General features: G+C 50.8%; 1 protein-coding gene across 9 annotated transcripts in view; it reads left to right on the forward strand.

Annotated features, from left to right (window-relative positions):
- Window positions 1-18523, forward strand: part of ZNF516 (zinc finger protein 516) — a 108818-nt gene extending 90295 nt beyond the window's left edge. For 7 of the 9 annotated variants that reach the window (XM_060405505.1, XM_060405500.1, XM_060405501.1 and 4 more), the window contains one exon: window positions 17323-18523. In XM_060405505.1, coding sequence (XP_060261488.1) covers window positions 17323-17394 — 72 coding nt within the window. In that variant the 3' untranslated portion in view covers window positions 17395-18523. Of the gene's footprint in view, window positions 1-6995; window positions 11033-17322 lie in introns of those variants that run through there. The other 2 variants (XM_027961050.2, XM_060405506.1) reach the window with 1 other exon arrangement.
- Window positions 18524-19833: the final 1310 nt, after the last annotated feature.

Raw genomic sequence — 19833 nt, forward strand, 5'->3', positions numbered from 1 at the left:
TCGTGTCCGACTCTTTGCGACCCCATGAATCGCAGCACGCCAGGCCTCCCTGTCCATCACCAACTCCTGGAGTTCACTCAGACTCACGTCCATCGAGTCAGTGATGCCATCCGGCCATCTCATCCTCGGTCTTCCCCTTCTCCTCCTGCCTCCAATCCCTCCCAGCATCAGAGTCTTTTCCAATGAGTCAACTCTTTGCATGAGGTGGCCAAAGTACTGGAGTTTCAGCTTTAGCATCATTCCTTCCAAAGAAATCCCAGGGCTGATCTCCTTCAGAATGGACTGGTTGGATCTCCTTGCAGTCCAAGGGACTCTCAAGAGTCTTCTCCAACACCACAGTTCAAAAGCATTAATTCTTCGGTGCTCAGCTTTCTTTACAGTCCAACTCTCACATCCATACATGACCACTGGAAAACCATAGCCTTGACTAGACGGACCTTTGTTGGTGAAGTAATGTCTCTGTTTTTTAATATGCTATCTACGTTGGTCGTAACTTTCCTTCCAAGGAGTAAGCATCTTTTAATTTCATAGCGGCAGTCACCATCTGCAGTGATTTTGGAGCCCCCAAAAATAAAGTCTGACACTGTTTCCACTGTTTCCCCATTTATTTCCCATTAAGTGATGGGACCAGATGCCATGATCTTCGTTTTCTGAATGTTGACCTTTAAGCCAGCTTTTTCACTCTCCTCTTTCACTTTCATCAAGAGGCTTTTTAGTTCCTCTTCACTTTCTGCCGTAAGGGTGGTGTCATCTGCATATCTGAGGTTATTGATATTTCTCCCGGCAATCTTGATTCCAGCTTGTGCTTCTTCCAGTCCAGCGTTTCTCATGATGTACTCTGCATATAAGTTAAATAAGCAGGGTGACAATATACAGCCTTGAGGTACTCCTTTTCCTATTTGGAACCAGTCAGTTGTTCCATGTCCAGTTCTATCTGTTTCTTCCTGACCTGCATATAGGTTTCTCAAGAAACAGATCAGGTGGTCTGCTATTCCCATCTCTCTCAGAATTTTTCACAGTTTATTGTGATCCACACAGTCAAAGGCTTTGGCATAGTCAATAAGGAAGAAATCGATGTTTTTCTGGAGCTCTCTTGCTTTTTCCATGATCCAGCAGATGTTGGCAATTTGATCTCTGGTTTCTCTGCCTCTTCTAAAACCAGCTTGAACGTCTGGAAGTTCACGTATTGCTGAAGCCTGCCTTGGATAATTTTGAGCATTACTTTACTAGCATGTGAGATGAGTGCAATTGTGTGGTAGTTTGAACATTCTTTGGCATTGCCTTTCTTTGGGATTGGAATGAAAACTGACCTTTTCCAGTCCTGTGGCCACTGCTGAGTTTTCCAAATTTGCTGGCATGTTGAGTGCAGCACTTTCACAGCATCATCTTTCAGGATTTGAAACAGCTCAACTGGAATTCCATCACCTCCACTAGCTTTGTTCATAGTGATGCTTTTTAAGGCCCACTTGACTTCACATTCCAGGATGTCTGGCTCTAGGTGAATGATCACACCATTGTGTTTATCTGGGTTGTGAAGACCTTTTTTGTACAGTTCTTCCGTGTATTCTTGCCACCTCTTCTTAATATCTTCTGCTTCTGTTTGGTCCATACCATTTCTGCTAACCCCAAATTCCCAATCCCTTCCTCTGCCATCCCCCTCCCTGAAAGAGCTTCCTTCTGGTGTGTCTTTGGCCGTGGTCTCTGCATGCATGCATGCTGACCAAGCCCCGTGTGCCACACACAGGCTTGCACTTGAAGCTCTGAGATCCCAGATGGCTGTCTTTCTCAGCACGTTCCCTTCATGGGTGAGGTGGGGAGAAATATTGACTCATTAGGAGTTACAAGTCTGGGTTAGGAGAGAGCAGCGTGTCAAATAGTTGGTTCCTGGGCACAGTATTGATTCTGTAGGCATCCAGTTCCTTTGCATTTCTTGTAAAAGGGCTTGAGCCCTGGCACTGAGGGGCTCCTCACTCACTTCATGAGTGAGCTTCTCTAGCCATGGGGATGGGTTCTTCAGCCCTGGGGGACTGAAGGCACCCGTTGCTTGTGCTTATATTAGGAAGATGATTCTGATCATAAGAGAAGCTAATATTCCAAGCAAAACTCTATCATAAAGAGGAGGGATTCATGGATGTCATCATTTTCAAAATGTTCTGCCATAGCTTTAACAAAATTGAGTGTTTAATTTCTACTCATCATCAAAATTAATCATTAGAAAGAATACTTTTGAACATAATATGCTAAAATACTGGTATCATTGTGCTATGCATGTTAGAGAAAAATAGGTTTTTTTTTAAATGTTGTGGAGAAATTGTGTTTTTCCACTATATTTTTTGTGAAATGTTAGAAACTAAGTAATGTCCAAAACCAAGAAAAATTAACCCACTCTCCTTCCATTCCCCTGGTTTCGGGATTTCAGAGACCAGACTGTCTTTTGCTGAATTGTGAAATCTGGTGTTTTGATTTGTTTGGATTCCTTGCCAGAATTTATAGTCTGTGATTAATAGTTTATTTCTTACTGTTCTAAATGCTATTTTGAAATAGTTAAGCTGGAGAAATAATTCCATTAATCAAAATAAAGAGAAATGAGAAAATAAATGGCAACATACTTTGCCACATTTTTAGCTGCAGAGGTTCTAATGCAAATGATGGATAAATGGTGTGGCTGGTAGATTTGAATCTCTGTATCTGTTTCCAGTGACACAGAGGTAAAGAGCCGGCCTGCCAGTGCAGGGGACACAAAGGGATGTGGGGAAGCTTCCCGGGAGCAGAAAATGGCAACCCACTCCAGCATTCTGCCTGGGAAAACCCAGGACAGAGGGGCCTGACGGGTTACTGTCCATGGGGTTGCACAGGGTCGCATGTGACTGAGCACGCACCCTGTGTGTGTCCAGTGGGCTTCCCAGGTGGCCCAGTGGGTGGAGAACCTGCTTGCAGTGCAGGAGATGCAGGAGTCTTGGATTCGGTCAGGGATATCCTAGGAGAAGGGCGTGGCAACCCCCTCCAGTATTCTTGCCTGGAGAATCCCATGGACAGAGGAGCCTGGCGGGGTCACACGGAGTCAGACACAACTGAAGTGACTGAGCAGGCTCACATGTCTGTTTTCAGTATCCCTTTTAGATTCGCTGTATCACGGATCACATCTCCAAATTCAGAGGATTTGTCTCAGCAATTTCTTACTCATGTAAATCCAACTCATGTAAGCTCTTGAAACACAGCATGCATTTTTCCATTAACAATAATACAACGCCCAAAGTCGTGACTGCAACTAGTGATTTACCTGAAATGACCTGTGGCACCGTGAGCCAGAGTGTACTGATGGCTTCTCGGGAAAGGTCCTTCTCACCAAGATGTTCCGTGCACATTGTGGAGCGTGTGGCATCACTGCGCGTGTCTACGGCAGGCCTCGTGTGCAAACTGACCTCCGGAAGACTCACGCGTGTCCTGGGGATTCCAGCACTTGTGTGTGTCTGTCACTGACCCTCATACAGGAACACATATGCCTTCCTCTACCTTGTGAGACAAAAGGGGTGAAAAAGCAGGTCTCATCAAATTCCAGAAGTCAGCATTCACCCCTAGAACATTGAAATGCCTGAAGGAAAGCTGTTTCTTTCAGTCTTACTGAAGAACCTGCAAGTCACACAGCCGCTGTAGAGAAAAGCCAAATTTTCTAAGAGCAGGCTTCTCGTTTTCTGATGACTCTTTGTTTGTGGGAGAATAAGAACAGTCTGTGTGTACTCAGATATCATGAGTCCACTTAGTTGAAGTGTTTCTGTGACACTTTCTCCCATGGCTGCCTTTTCCCTGGCGTCTGATTGCTCAGATGCAGTGCGTTCGTTTCTTAACAAACCCTTAGGACTGCTGCAGTGAGCAGTTAGGTGATGGCCCCAGTGAGTGAGGGAGTGAAAACGCCTCTCAGGAGTGACGTGCTGTTGAGCGCATCCCGTCATTCGTGAACAGCAGGCATGTCTGCCTCGAGGTTGGTGGACTGAATTGAACACCCTGGTGGTTTGGGTTGGGTTCTGCAGTCCCCCCCAAAATAAGTAGTGTGAAAACTTTCCGCGCCTGCAGTGTGCAGCTTCAGTCCTTTAAGGACACACGGCCACCCTCGTGTCTCCTCTCTAACGGCCGGTACAAGTTTGTGAATTCTGGCCCGCAGGATGGGAAATCCAGGGGCTGCCTGGGTGAAGTCTGAGTTGTGTTTACAAAGTGTAGACGCACACACACATAATACACACGCATGTTCACACACATTCTTCACCCATTTGTGGAATCCTCGGCAAGTGTGTTTGCTACATACAGTTACTTCCTAGAAATTCTCAAGGCCAGTCACCTAACAGCCAACAAGAAATCCCATTTTCCTGTTGTGAACACAAAGGCCATTTCCCTTCCTCTAATGAATGCCGTCGGAGATGGATCTCTACCCACGTGATGTCGCTGTGCAAAAATACAAAATATCCTTCTCAGCTTACTGCAGGCTTCCCTTATAGCTGGTAAAGAATCCGCCTGCAATGCAGGAGACCCTGGTTCAATCCCTGAGTTGGGAAGATCCCCTGGAGAAGGGAAGGGCTACCCACTCCAGTATTCTGGCCTAGAGAATTCCATGGACTATACCCCTGGGGTCACAAAGAGTTGAACACGACTGAGTGACTTCCACTTTAAACTTGCTGCAGGAAATTCACCGTCTACTTAAGGAAGTTTAATCAACATTCTGTCACTGTTTCCTGCATTTCAAATAACCCCCTGTTCGTACCACTGTGCCCAGCCCCCAGCCCCGCACGAAATGTTGTTGGTATCTTTCTGACTTCCCCTAGATGTCGACGGGAAATCTGAATGCAGAGCTTTCCACAGGGGTTTTCTGAAACTGTTAACTACAGAGAAGCATTTAATTCATTATGTCAACCGGACCTTCCTCCTGAACTTATTTCTAGGCTTGCTGCCGGCATAGCCGGAGAGCAGTTAGAATTTCACACGAGCGCTGCATTTTATCTGTGCATGCTAATTTCAAGCTGTTGGTTTTACTTCATGGAGAATTCAGTTGAAGGTTAATGCAGTTAAGTGAGATTAATCTTGCCCTGTTGTGTTGTCCTCAGATTGTAAGTGCCATCGTTCAGACAGTAATGCTTCAGACGTTGCCTGAGACCCTGTCTGAAAGCTGGGGCTCACCTTCCCTCTCCCTTCCATCTCCCTTCCATCTTGTAGGTCCCATGACTTTAGAACACCCCTTCCGTTTTTCCAACACCGTTGTTATTTTTGGCAATGAGTGGAATTCTCTCAGGTCCTGACAGACCTGTGGGAGTGCTGTAATGTTTGTTTATACGGCCCCCAAATTTAACCCTGTTCTGGAATTGTTGTTCACATGTAAACCTACGTTGTACTACAGAGCACTGCTTTTAAAAAATTGTTGCTGTTCACTTGCTAAGTCTTATCTGCCTCTTTGCGACCCCCATGGACTGCAGCACTCCTGGCTTCCCTGTCCTTCACCATCTCCCAGAGTTTGCTCAGTAAAAAATTATTTACGAAAATCCATACTTGATTCAGATTTCCTCCGTTTTCCCTTAATGTTCTTGATCCTTTTCCAGGGTCCCCTCCAGGATATGACATTACATCTAATTGTCCTGACTCCCTAGGTCCCCTTGACCATGATTTTCTCAGATTTTCCTTGTTTTTTTCTTTCTTTCTTTCTTTTTTTTTTTAAATTTTTGGCTGCATCATATGACTTGTGAGATCTTAGTTCCCTAACCAGGGATTAAACCCATGCCCCTGCACTGGAAGCTCCGAGTCTTAACCACTGGACTGCCAGGGAAAGCCCACCGGTCCCACCTTGCCAATCCTCCTCCAGTCCCACCCTGCCATCTTTTCAACCTTTTCTCCAGAGCTGGTTCAGACCCTGGGATTTGCTGTTCTGGTGTGCGGACTGGAGATGCCCAGGGCCTCTCTGTAGATCCCTGACGGTTGCCCAGGCTGCCTCGGAAGCATTGCAAGCTCCTCCTGCTCGTGTGTCATGTTCAGTTCAGCCGCTCAGTCGTGTCCGACTCTTTGCGACCCCATGAAGCGCAGCACGCCAGGCCTCCCTGTCCATCACCAGCTCCCGGGGTCCACCCAAACCCATGCCATCCAGCCATCTCATCCTGTGTCGTCCCCTTCTCCTCCTGCCCTCAAGCCCTCCCAGCATCAGGGTCGTTTCAGATGAGTCAGCTCTCTGCACCAGGTGGCCAAAGTACTGGAGTTTCAGCTTCAACATCAGTCCTTCCAGTGAACACCCAGGACTGATCTCCTTTAGGGTGGACTGGTCGGATCTCCTTGCTGTTCAAGGGCCTCTCAAGAGTCTTCTCCAACACCACAGTTCAGAAGCATCCGTTCTTTGGTGCTCAGCTTTCCTTATAGTCCAACTCTCATATCCATACGTGACTACTTGAAAAACCATAGCCTTGACTAGACAGGCCTTTGTTGGCAAAGTAATGTCTCGCTTTTTAATATGCTCTCTAGGTTGGCATAACTTTCCTTCCAAGGAGTAAGCGTCTTTTAATTTCATGGAGGCTGTAGTCACCATCTGCAGTGGTTTTGGAGCCCAGAAAAATAAAGTCAGCCACTGTTTCCCCATCTATTTGCCATGAAGTGATGGGACCGGATGCCATGATCTTAGTTTTTTGAATGTTGAGCTTTAAGCCAACTTTTCACTCTTCTCTTTCACTTTTATCAAGAGACTCTTTAATTCTTCACTTTCTGCCGTAAGGGTGGTGTCCTCTGCATATCTGAGGTTACTGATATTTCTCCCATCAATCTTGATTCCAGCTTGTGCTTCTTCCAGCCCAGCATTTCTCATGATGTACTCTACATATAAGTTAAGTAAGCATGCGTCATGAGTTACAACTCGGCGGCTCTGTGAAGGTTACTGTTTTCGCTTTGGGTGACGCTAAGAAAGTAGTAAGACAACTGCCCTTAGTAACCGGAAGGCAGAAATGAGCTTTTCTCTTGTCTCTTTTTTCCTCCAGGGGAGAGACCATTCTAACGCAGATGCTGTCCAAACAGTGCCTCTCAGAAAGGGAACCTAGAGATACACTTGGTCCGTTCTGGTGCCGTGACCTCGTCCGCAGCCCCCTCCCGGACGTCCCAAGACAGCCACCCTGGCCGCCCCGTGGAAGACCCCCCCAGCCGGACACCGCCTCGCATCCTGCAGCTGCCCGCCAGAGCGGAAGCTAAAGGGGGCTTCTTGTCACGTGTTTAAACATCGGCGAAGATGCTCTTCTCAGAAGTACATGTAGATGTTGTCTACGCATCCACGTGCTCACCAGTCATAGTCCGTGCTTTTTGCAGTAAGCGAGGTGTTGGCAGGCACGGTAGGGACACAGAGCATCGGTATCGTTCAAGACAGGTTCGAGACACTGGAAAGATGCTCGCGTGTGTCGACAGACTGGAGCAGCCACGTGGGATTTTGGAGGACCGCGGGGGTGACATTGGGACTGACGGCGGGGGGCCAGGGGGGCGGGGTGCTGACGATGCCCCAGCCTCTCCGCGTCTTAGTGCGTATTTAAAATAGTAAGAGGCAGGACGGGCATTCAGGTGCTGTAGAAGCAGGCTCGAAGGGGCGGCGGGGGTGCCGGGTGACGAGGCCCTCCGTCTTCAGGGGTCCCACCGCCTGCCCCAGCTGAGTTCCCCTCCCGTCTGTGCCCAGTGAACCCGGAAGAGGTGACACGGCCGTGGGAAGGCTTTGATTGTGTTTCGGGAAAGAGCGCTAGTTGAACACTAAGAAAAGCAGGCTTCTTTGTTTATTCTCAGGACCTTCTGGTAACAGGGCTACATTCTGCAAACTGCTTACAACAGAAGACTGCCCGTCTTAACAAATGATCTAGCCACTGAACCCCTCCACCCCCGACCCGGACCCTTTGACTCGAGTGGGAGAACCCCTGGAGCAGGTGGGGGGCCAGGTCACCCCTGGGTCCTGGCGCTCTGGGGTCCTCCTGCCCCCCCACCTTCCCGTCCATATGTCCCAGCAAGTAGGCGTCTTTTCTTCTCGGGCCTGGGGGCCTCCACTCGCGAGTCCCCTCGTTCCCAGACCGGGGAAGCCCCCAGGCCCGTGGGTGGGGGCGGCTTTATATACCTCTTCCTCAGTCACACAGAGGCAAGTTTTAGCGGGGGGTTAAGGCCCGTAAGAAAGGATCTTAAGCCTTGCAGTGTATGCAGTTAAAATTGTATTCCGCAGAGATACATGTTTTCTTTTCCCATCGCCATGACACTGTGTGTGGTGGCGGGGTTTCTGAGACGTTCAGGTTTTTGCACATAGTGATCTTATGCATTATCACAAGTTACTGCTGCCTTGAATGAAAATGTTCTGTGAAATTTTTTGCAAAAGCTTTACTAGGTTTTTTTTTTTTAATTGTGAAATTTTGTAAAGGCAGGAAACGGATTAAAACGAGCATGCTAAATATATTTTTCAAAAAAGCAATAATTTTACATGTACAGAAATTATCCTAACCTTTAAAACTGGTGAGAGCGACAGTTTACTTAATACAGTAATGGATTAGTGCAGTTTTTGTAGAAATGGGCTTCTGATACAAAGAGTTGTTTAAATACACACACACACACAAACCCTAAAGTGTGGTTTTCCTGTTCTAATGATTTGTTGAATTATATTATTATTATTGTTGTTGTTATTGTTGTTGTTCTTAGTTAATGTTTGGTTCTGGATTCTACTTGTTACTGAATTTAAATTACTTGACGGTTCAGGTTACTTTGCAGCGATGCAATGTAGCTGGCTAGCTTATATCTATAAATATGTATACACGTATGTACACACACATATATAGGCATATATGTGTATGTATATATATATAACTTTTTTACTTATTTTTTCCTGATATTCTTACACCAGATATGTTCCAGAGTGACCTGTCGTGTTGGTGTCATTAGGGATGTCCGTGCAGATATGATCAGCGGCTGTAATTGACTGTCCTGTCAAGTTATTTGAACAAAGCCACAGAGACACATTCCTTTGTTCACACTGGGAATCAGAATGCCTTTCTGTCGACTTTCGTTTGATCACGTCCGTAGTCTCCCCCCAGTGATCATTTCTGTATTTTCTGGCTTTTATTTTCTTGGCTGACAGTGAAGGGTGACAGTTCAGGGCCTGCTGTTTCTCTGTGTTTCTGTTATTAAAGGAGCTCTGTACGTAGTATGGCGCAGAGGAGTTGCTATGTGCGCACCTTCAGAGCCACAGACGGCATCCTGGGAGCCCCTCTGTGGGCAGCCTGCTGGAAGGGTGCTTCCTGGGGCCCTGCTGGCTGGACGCACAGCCCAAGCCAGTTGGAATACTTGTTTCTGCCCAGAGCACAGAAATGAGGTTTTCACTTCATTCAGCAGAAGAGGGGGTGGGGAGGCCCTCCGAGGACGCTGCCTCCGAGACGAGCCACCTGGGGCCCGACTGGTTCCTTTCCTCCACTGATCATCAGTATTGTATGGGTTTGCTCATGCGTTGATGTCAGTTCGACCATAGTATTTAATATGATTTGTGTTTTACTTATTTATTTAGCCAGTGTGGTTTGATTCGCCTTTTTTCGAATGAGGATTTCCGCGTGGTCTCTCCTGTACGTCGCCTTCCGACTGTTACAGACTTTCTGCTACCTCTCCTCCTCTGCTGTCTCCTTGTTTCTCGGCAGGATCTTGCCGTGTTGCGTCAGATGTAACGTAGACAATAAAGGGTTCGGTTCCGCACCTCAGCTTCTCCGTGTGTCTCCCCCCGACCCCCACCTGCGCTCCCGGCCTGCTGGTCTCACTCCTGCTCCTTGCTCACGCCTCTTCCTCCTCGTCCAACTCAAGCGACACGAATGATGAGCTTATCGAGGTCTTTCAGGTTATTCGCTCTTATTCCTTAGCTTGAAGAACGAGCGTTTCGATCCTCTGGACACTCAGCCGCTCAGCACCTTCTCCGGGCGTCCGTCCGCTGTCCTGTCTCTCCTTTCCCCTGGCTCCTGGGAGGCCTGGGGCCGTCTCAGACGGATGCGTTTCCCCTGGGCTGTGACACAGTCCAGATCCTCAGGCCAAGGGGGTGGTGCCTCCTAGGCTTTGAGAAGTACCCAGTGCTTTAAGAGCTGCCTCCCCATGGCTACTTATCTTTTAAACCAACAAAGACACTCCCTTTCATGAAGATGCTCCGGGAACGGCCCCAGGAATGACAGAGGCCACTTTGGTGACGTGAGGGAGGTTTGTGCCCAGATGTCAAGAGCGCTCCGTCCCAGGTTGTACACAGACGCCCCCAGGATGTGAGCTATCACCCAGCTGCATCCTCTGGGCTGTAGTCAGGCACTCGCAGGCCGCAGGTGCGGAGACCTGTGCCGCCTCCTTGGGCCGCTGGTGCAGGCTGAGGCACCTTCTGTCCACCAGGAGTCAGAGTGTAGCCCGCAGGGTGGCAGGTCCAGTTAGAGCGAGGTCACAGCTGCACGGAGACCTCCTGGTGTCTCACGGGGAGACTCTCTTCACCCACATTCCATCTTCAAAGCAGGCAAACACCCCCCTCCTTGCCCTGCCCCCGGAGGTCTGAGCAACGCACAGAAAACAGCTGGGTCTCCCCAGGTTTGCTTTGCCACTTTCCAAATGTCTCCAGACCTGAAGTAGCGTGTATTGTTCCACTGCTTCTCACCTGGGTGAGCTCAAATCACAGGACATTTTATACACGGAGCAGAAAGGAAGAGAAAGGAAAACGACAGGCCAGGACTTCAGGCGATGGTTCAGGTGCCCCTGTAAGCGTGTCTTTGTGGAATGACCGAGAGAAAATGTTCATTCTTCAACTTTGCTAATTATGCTTTGAGGCAGTGAAATGCAAAAGACCACAGAATTTGTATTTCTTTTTTTAAAATACAATTTATAACATTATATTTTGTACTCTTTATATTAGAATTTGTAACTAGATTGATGTATTTAACTCTATTTCTGAAAAAAATAATTCAATGTTTCAGTTGTGTGATAAAAATATTTAGATAAGACATATTCATTTTATTGGAAATTGAAATCAATAAAAACATCTTGGAGTTCTTGAGTTCTTGAAAAGACCTTTTTCCCCTATTTCAGGAGGTGGCTTGAATCGTTTGACAGCCCGTCAGGGTCTAGCATTTGAAGATTTTTGTTGGCAAACCCCAGGTGTTAGTGCTCTTTATTTATATAAGCAGAAGAGTTTGAGGGATGATCCCACAAGACGGTTCATCTAACAACGTGCTAAGGTGGCCAGAGGATTTTTTTTTTTTCAAGTGTGTGGACTCCAGAGCGCACACACTGTTTCTCTTCTTTAAAGGTGACTGTGTTTCTCATTCACCCCCAGCACCTCTCATTCTCCGACACCAAATGCAGCATTTTTCAACTTGCAGTACATTTGCTGCTCAGATGGCAGAAACAGGACTTGGGCCCTCGGATGCAGTAACAGAATTTCAGTTTGGAAAGATAAACCTGAGTTTTGAAGTGAAACAGATTTCTGTCTGAGCTGGCAGGGAAAGGCAGGAAGGGTGGGAACCTGACGTGCCCTTCACGTTGTGTCTGTCAGGGCAGAAGGTCGAGGCTGGACAGTGAAGGGGGCATCCGGGGGGGTCACGGACGGCCCCCTTGTGCCCCTGCGTTCTCGGGTGGAAATGAGTTTGAGGGGCTTTCAGAGAGTCTTTAGGTGTTTGCAGACATCAGACCTGGACTTTGCGTGGGATCTCAGTTTATCGTGGCTCATTTGAGAGCCCCGTTCCCCCCAGGTGGCTGGGTCTGGTGAGAAAGGTGCTGATGCTAAAGGCAGAGGCAGCCCGGCTCCCTCCCAGTATATGAAACAGGCAGAAACAGGCCCAGGTACCTGTGTGTCATCAGGTATGCAGAGTTCCCTCCAGGGAACACGGGTGTGTGATTTCCGCGGGTTCAAACCACAGACGCACATCTGGAGTGTCCTGCGGGTGACTGCACTCTTTCCTCCAGGAGGACAGCTGTCTTTTCTCTGTCCATCCACTGGTCACCAAAGAGCCACATGGGTGTCCTGCTGCAAGCCCATGGATGTCCCCCTTGGCGGTGGGAATGAGGTGGCTGATGGTGTCTGAACGTTGACTGCATCTGTGATTTGCCTCGCACACTGCTCAAGGCAAATGTGGCTGAGCTGCACACACACAAGACAAATCCCTGCGCCAACCCCCCGCCCCCCACCACCCCCTGCGACGGGACCTTTCCTCCCCCTCACTGATTTGCCATTTGAAAACGAGAGTGGTGCGTTCCTGGTCTGCTACACATGTTCTCAGTCTTGTGTTTTCAAAATGTGAGGTATTCTTCATAGTGGCTCAAACAATGAAGACTGCCTGCAATGCAGGAGACGTGGGTTCAATCCTTGGGTCGGGAAGATCCCCTGGAGGAGGGCATGGCAACCCGCAGCAATATTCTTGCCTGGAGAATCCCATGGACAGAGGAGCCTGGTGGACTATACAGTCCATGGGGTCGCAAACAGTTGGGACACGACTGAGCGGTAACGCTTCCACTTTTCATTCTTCAAGAGATCAGCAAAAATACTGAAAAGGGAGTGTGAAATGCCCTGGTATCTGCCTGTGTGCCAAGTCCTTGGACTGTCTGACTTCCTCTCTGCCGGCTGGTGCTCCCGACCTGACAGGCTCCAAGGGCGGGGAGTCCTGCCGGAATCCGGAGTCTGGGAGCACGTGGCTGTCACACAGCCCTCCGGCCGGTTTCCTTTACGGGAAGACGAAAGAGACGGTGAAACGAAGATTGCACTGAGAATGCTCTTCCCCTCCCTCCCTCTTCTCTGTCTCTGTCTCTCATTTCAACTAAAGAGGACGTGATGGAGAGCCCCCCAGCCTAAGCCCCCTCTCCCAAAGGGATGTCAGATCTGCCGCGAGCAGGGCGTCCCAGGGAGCCCCTGGCTTGGCTGCTGACAGCTCCAGCCGCGGCAGGGCAAGAGGGCGCGCTCCTTTCCTCGTCCTGGGGTTCATCAGCAGAAGTGCCGTGGTCAGGTCGCAAGAAGCCCCATTCCCACTTGACTCTGCCTCTCCAGTCTCCACTTTCTGTTCAGTTCTGGGAATGACATTTAGAGAGTCTTGAAGGCAAACTAGATGCACTTCCAGGACGGGGTCACGGAGACCCAAAGAGGGAGTTTCTTTCAGGGAAGAAAGGCATATGTCACATGAGACAGGAGAGCAGTTGTGAGGTCGTCGGAGGTCTGCCCTGAGAAACAGCGAGTTCTGGATGTCTCGCACTGCAGACCTGGGACAGGCGGGCGGAAGGTACAGGCTGAGTTGGGCTCAGCAGACAGGATGACCCGAGGTCCGGCCATTTAACAGCAGGGCGACCTGCCCCTTGAACCGACAGATTGACCCTGGAGCAGTCAAGCAGAAGCTTGGAGTGAGGGCAGCAGGACCAGGGTCCCTGCACGGAGAGGGCAGGTGGAACCAGACCTCATTGGACTTCAGGCTCCTCTGAAACTGTAGAAGTTATGCAGAAAGGTTTTGACATAAATTCATTCAACAAATTCTGAGAGCCAGCCAGTCTCAGTGCAGCCCTCACCACCGGCATAGAAAGAGGAGCAAAATGGCACCTGCTCTTGGCGACCTCACAGTCGAGGAGGAAGGCAGATGTCAACACGAATTCTGAGCCAGAAGGGTACAGGCTCTGGGGGTGTGGATGGAAGCGGGATGGGGTCCGTGGGGAGAGAGGTCGAGGAGCTCAAGAAAGCGACTAAATGCCATGTATCCCTGGGACCGGGAGGCATGCGCCTGAAATTTTGGAAACAAACTTATAAAATGACTGGGGTAATGACTTGGAATTAAAATTGAAATTTGCATCTGATATCAGACCTTGGTTGACTGGGATCATCTGTGAGAAGATCTTGACATGAGGGAGAGAAGTGACGTGAGGTTCAGTGAGGCAGAGCCTGAGGAGATGCATTCTGAGAAATGCCCCTCGGAACGTTCAGAACATATTTTTGACTTGTCAGATCTGACAGAGGAAAGGGACGGGGATCATTGTCAATTATCCCTTGATGACATTAACTCAAAGTGAGGCTTCAGGCAGAGATCCATGACACATACCAGGGGGAAGACACTGACAAAACCCCACATCAGCAGAACAGCCTGGGTCTGTGTAGACTCCGGGCATCTCTCCTCAGCTCCCGTGTGTGTGTCTGTCGTCCTTCAAGTTCAAGGACCAGAGACAAGCCAGAGGTAGACAATCCAGGTGTCAAGAGGAAGCTTGAACATGAGACAGAAAAGGTGAGACCTTTTAGGCTGAGAAAGACAAAGGCCAGGAAGGACACGGGCCAGGCAGTCCTGCACAGGCGAATCGTCCTAGTCTAGGTCCAGGTGATGCCCCTTTCAGCCTTGAGGTAAATCCAGACCAATGGCAACACCATCCTATGTAACAGGACTGTCCGTGTGCCTGGAACTGAGGTAGAAGTTTGCATCTATCTTTTAGCTCATTCAAGCCTCAGTGCTCTTCAAAGCAGGCATTATTAGCCCCACTTAGCAAGTTTAAAAAAAAGTAGATCAGAGGTGACGCAGTCAGTTAAAGCGACGCGGCCAGTGACTTGCTGCTGCACTGCTGTTTCGCCTTGACGCCCTGCATGCAGCCTGTAGGGATATGATCTTCCTATGATACGGTTCATCTTTCTGAAGCACAGAAACCACCCCAGTCCGTGGGTCAGGAGTGTAGATACATGGCCCGCCTTCAAGAGACAGACGGGGGAATGTCACCAATCAGAACAGGTTTTGGATTTCTGGGATCGTATTTCAGAGGGATCAAAGGTTCTCTTGGTTGACTTTCTGTATGTGAAGAACAGACACACAGGGGTAACAGGGGTAGGGACGCTGATTTCTGAGTGTGAGTTCACGTGTGTCCTGTCAGAACCATCAGCTGAGCTCCTGCAGACCCAGCCTTCCCTTCTCTCCTTGCTCCTCCTTTCACACTTTAGACGTCCGCTTCCTCAGAACCACCCCCAAGTATGGATGAAACCCATCCTTGGTCCTCTGCTTCCTCTCCATCTATCATGTCTTGTCTTTTAGTGTCAATCGTCCTAAAAAAATAGTCCACGGTCACTTCTCCCCATGGCAGCTTTGAATACCACCATCACCTTTGCTGAATTGTCTCATGTTGTCAAGGGGGCTTCTCAGATGGCGCAGATGGTAAAGCATCCACCTGCAATGCAGGAGACCCAGGTTCGATCCCTGGGTCGGGAAGATCCCCTGGAGGAGGGCCTGGCAACCCTCTCCAGTATTCTTGCCTGGAGAATCTCAAGGACGAAAGAACCTGGCAGGCTACAGTCCATAGGGTCGAAAAGAGTCAGATAGGATTGAATCGATTTAGTATGCACGCGCGCAAGTTATCCAGGACCTTATGGTTGCAATTGGTTTTCTCCTACTATTCTACATGCATTCTGACTTTTAAAATAGAAAAATGAGACCCGCAAGCACACTCATTCATATTCATCTTCCGGATCCGACAATGACAACATTTTGCCAGCTTGTGTTGGCATCTTTTACTTTGTTGGCATAGTTGTTTTGACTTGGAATCACTTAAGTAATTCCCAGACGTCATGACATTTCAACTGTAAATACTCCAGTGTGTATCTCCAAGGGATGTGTTTTTAAAAACCACGATAGCAGGAATGTTGCATTCCTTACATTCCTTGATCCTTCGGTGGAGTTTCTTCCAAAACCTCGCTCCTCGTTGGTTTTCCATCACCCAGAGTCTGGGTCTTGGTACCTAGTCTCATTCTCAGGAGTGAAGTGGTGGATGTCTGGTTGTGCTCTGTGGGGGGCGGGTGGTGTGGGGGATGGCGGTGGGGGGGTGGATGTGGAGTGGGCCGGTGGGGAGCAGGGGTGGGGACTTCCAGGGTCTGTGCTCATGCCCTGGGATGGTCTGAGTGCCTGCCCCGTGTGGCAGGTGGGTCAAGATGCCCCGGAGGTACCCCTACAGCTGGGAGCGATTAGGCCGTGAATTCAGAGTCAGGTGTGGGGGTGTGGAGGGAACCTTCATGAAGTGAAGTGAAGTGAAGTTGCTCAGTCATGTCCGACTCTCTGCAACCCCTTGGACTGTAGCCCACCAGGTTCCTCTGAGGAGTCCATGGGATTCTCCAGGCAAGAGTACTGGAGTGGGTTGCCATTTCCTTCTGAACCTTCATAGCTTCCTCCTAATTTCCCCAAGAATAGGACTGGCTCCAGTCTCACAGCTGTCTGTGCAGCCTGAGGTCAAGTCATGTCCGGGATTTTCTAAGACGCTGGTGGCTCATCGCAGACAGTGATTCTTGATGCCTGCTCACGATGCTGTGTTTGGCCACCTTCAAGCCTGACTCACCTAGTACCAGGGAGATCACAGCTCTCAGCATGGCAGGCCCCCTCCCATGCCCTGGATCCCTTCTGGAGGTCCTGTTAGGGTTCCAAGCAACCCAGGCGCAGGCTAACGTATTAATGAATCATGTAGCGTTTGAACCGAGTTCAGCGCCCTTGGGTTTGGAATGACTCCTATGGAAACAAACGAACCATTCAAGGAAATATCTGAAAAGTTCACACCTGTCATGAACGCACATTAAGGTTTTAGTTAGGCATCTGCCTGGAAAACGTGAGGGCTGTAAACCCCCCAGAGACCATGTCGGCTAAAATTCTTGTTTAACCAGAAGGAGGTTGGCGGGGGAGGGTCCAGAGGGGTCACGTGACCCCCACCCCCTCACACCCACAGGTGCTTGGAGTGTGCAGTCTTTGTGCACCTTTATAATCTTTCATAGAGAGTGTGCGTCGTGCGGGCATCTCTCTGACACCTATTCCCTGCTGTCTTCACTTTCCCTCTTTCTCTTTCTTCTGAATTCACTTAAATGTTCCCCCATTGTCTGTGGGTTCCTTCAGGAAATGCAGAACGCTGTGTTCCTGTATTTTTCAGTCAAAGCTCCCCATGGATCTGATCCCTGCAAAGTTGGGAGCAAAACAGATTTTCCCACTAGAGTATCAAGCATAACCTCGAATATTGGCCCAGTCTTCCCTGCTGGACCCCTGGAAACTTCACATGCATTTAACTGGGGCTCCTTCCCCTTGGCATCGTTCAGTTTGCTGTCTTTTCAAAGGTTTCCCCCGCCCCGCTCCACAGGTGTCAGGTTTGGCCCCAGGGCGGAATCCCCAGGGCTCCTCCCGCAGACGGGGCGGGGGTGGGGGACCTGCCCTGGAACCCAGGGCCCCTCCTTCCTGGTCAGCATCCCAGCCGCGCGGCCCAAGCTTGTCCTCCCGAAGTTGCCCGCTCCCACCACTAGATGGCAGATGGGGGTCACACTTGAATGTAAAGTAACCGTTACAAACACATTTTATTCATCATTTCTGTCAGCATACAGGTATTGAGCACCTACTGCATGCCAGACTGTGGGCTTGCTGCCTGGTGAGGGGGATGCTGAGCTGAAGATGTGTGAAGGCACGGAGGGCGCATCCCGTCCTTGGCCATGAGTGAGATGGCGTTCCTCCCTCTGTCCCCAGTGCAACTCACGCCTGCCGGCTCCAGCGGGGTCCAGGTGCCCTGGAGGCAGGGCTGCCTTGGGGGCCGAGTGCCCAGCTGTCAAGTGCTGTAATCTTCTCCTGGGGGCAGACTCGGTGGCCAGAATGACACGCGCACAAATCTAAGAACTGACCGTTCTAACTGCCATTGCCTTCTCCCAACTGTGAGGCTGGAGAAGACTCCTGAGAGTCCCTGGGACTGCAAGGAGATCCAACCAGTCCATCCTGAAGGAGATCAGTCCTGAGTGTTCATTAGGACTGATGCTGAAGCTTCAATACTTTGGCCGCCCGATGTGAAGAGCCAATTCATTGGACAAGACCCTGATGCTGGGAAATGCTAACGGCAGGAGGAGGAGGGGAGGAGACACGAGATGGTTGGATGGCATCCCTGACTCAATGGATATGAGTCTGAGCAAGCTCCGGGAGATGGTGAAGGACAGGGAAGCCTGGTGTGCTGCGGTCCATGGGGTCACAAAGAGTCAGATATGACTGAGTGACTGAACAACAACATCAAATCTCAGAAGCAGACGAGTGCAGCAAACAGAGCAAGGCCAAGTCCTGAAGAAGAGGGCGTCGGGAGGCCGGCCGGGCTCCTGAGGACACATCCCCTCTGCCAGAAGGATGAGCATCGCGTCCATGCTGAGGGCGAGGACGACAAAGCGCTGGAGGGAATCCCTCGGTGTGCTCAGCCCAGGAGGCCGCCCCCTGCCCCCAGCCGCGGGGAAGCAGGGCCAGAGGGGCTCAGCCCTTGAAGGCGGACACAGCCCTTGAAGGCGGACACAGCCGCGGGCAGACGCGAGCTCACTCACGTTCACGGGAGGCCACCTGCCGGCTGTTGGCCGGATGGGTTATCAGGCCTGTGGGAAGCCTTTTGGTCGTGGAAGGAAAGACGGGCCTCAGGGCCTGGGAGCAGATAGGGGAGCAGGGACTGGGGTCCCAGGGCCCAGGGTGGAGGAAGGACACGCAGGCTCCGGGGCCGACGCGCCCTAGCTCCGGAGCCTTCCTGCCTCCCGGGGCCCGGCCGGGGCAGGGCCAGGCCTGGGCCTCTACGGGGCCCGGGTCTCAGGGCACGTGGATGGTGCTCTTTGCGAAAATGCTGCGGCTGAGACCTCGAGTCCTTGGAGGTTCCGGGATCCGGGCAGCACCGCTCACTGCGTGGTCCGCGCCGGGCGCTGGGAGGAGAGATGGGAGGGGAAGGGTGAGCCGCCCCGGTGACGCAGCATCTCCGGGCCTCTTGGCTCTGGAGGCCGCCAGCACGGCCCACACGCGAGCCTTTTGGGATGGGAGCCGCACAGAGGAGGCCGAAGCAGGCGGCCTGTGAGCCGGGACGTGGGGTGGGGGGAGCCCGCGGGGGCGCCTCAGCGGGGCCAGGCCGGCGGGAGGCCAGGCCGGCCGGGCTTCAGGGCCGCCTGCCCCTGGGGCAGAGGGCGCAGGGGGAGACGACGGGGACCCCGGGCCCTCTGATGGGGGACTAGAACTGTCCTCCTTTTTGTAGACGGAGAACTGAATGTATTCGTCCGCTCAGGCCGCCTCTCAGAACCCGCACCCTGGGCAGCTCCGACAGCGAGTTTCGCCGTCTACGGTCTGGAGGCCGGGCGTCCGGGGCCAGGACTTCCTCAGGAGGCCTCTCTCCTTGGCTTGGGGACGGCCGTCTCCTGGCCGTGTCCCCACGCGGCAGGGCGGGGTGGGGGTCGTCTTTCTTGCTGTCTCCTTCTCTGTTTAGAAGAGCGCCAGTCCTGTTGAGTCAGGGCCTCCCAGGAGCTCATGGTGTGTTTCCTCAGTCACGTCCTTGAAGCCCCATCTCCAGTCACACTGGGGGTTTGGTGTCTACCAGTGGACGCAGGGGGAGCAATCCAGCCCTTAGCAATGAAATCTCCCCACCAGCATCCTCACCATTACTGTTATCCTCATGTGTAAAAGACAATGTCCTGACGTAAAATAGAATAGCTAGAAACAGGGACCTAAGATTTAGGGAGGAAGCAAGACTGAAAATAAAAATATGTGTGTGTGATTAGGCACTCATGGTAAAGGGCAGGAAAATATACGCACTTGTTAAAGAAAAAGTAAAAATGAAAAAGAGGTCAAAGTAGTATTAGGTGACGACGCTTCTGGAGAAATGAAGGAGGAGGAAGTGCAGCCAGGTAGGGTTCAGACACAGAGCTGCCAGGGGCAGGAGCGTCCATGCCTGAGCGAGAGGAAGCGGGACACTGACCACGATGAGGCCCGGGTGCTTTGGAAGAGGCCGGCCTTTGTGGGGGATGAGGCTGGGTTTCTGGGGAGGACGCAGTTGGACGGTGGGGTGTCACAGAGCTAGACAAGACAGAATGCCTGCCACTCAGATGCCTTT

This window comes from Ovis aries, chromosome 23 (genome assembly GCF_016772045.2).
Source record: "Ovis aries strain OAR_USU_Benz2616 breed Rambouillet chromosome 23, ARS-UI_Ramb_v3.0, whole genome shotgun sequence".
Taxonomy (NCBI): Eukaryota; Metazoa; Chordata; class Mammalia; order Artiodactyla; family Bovidae; genus Ovis; species Ovis aries.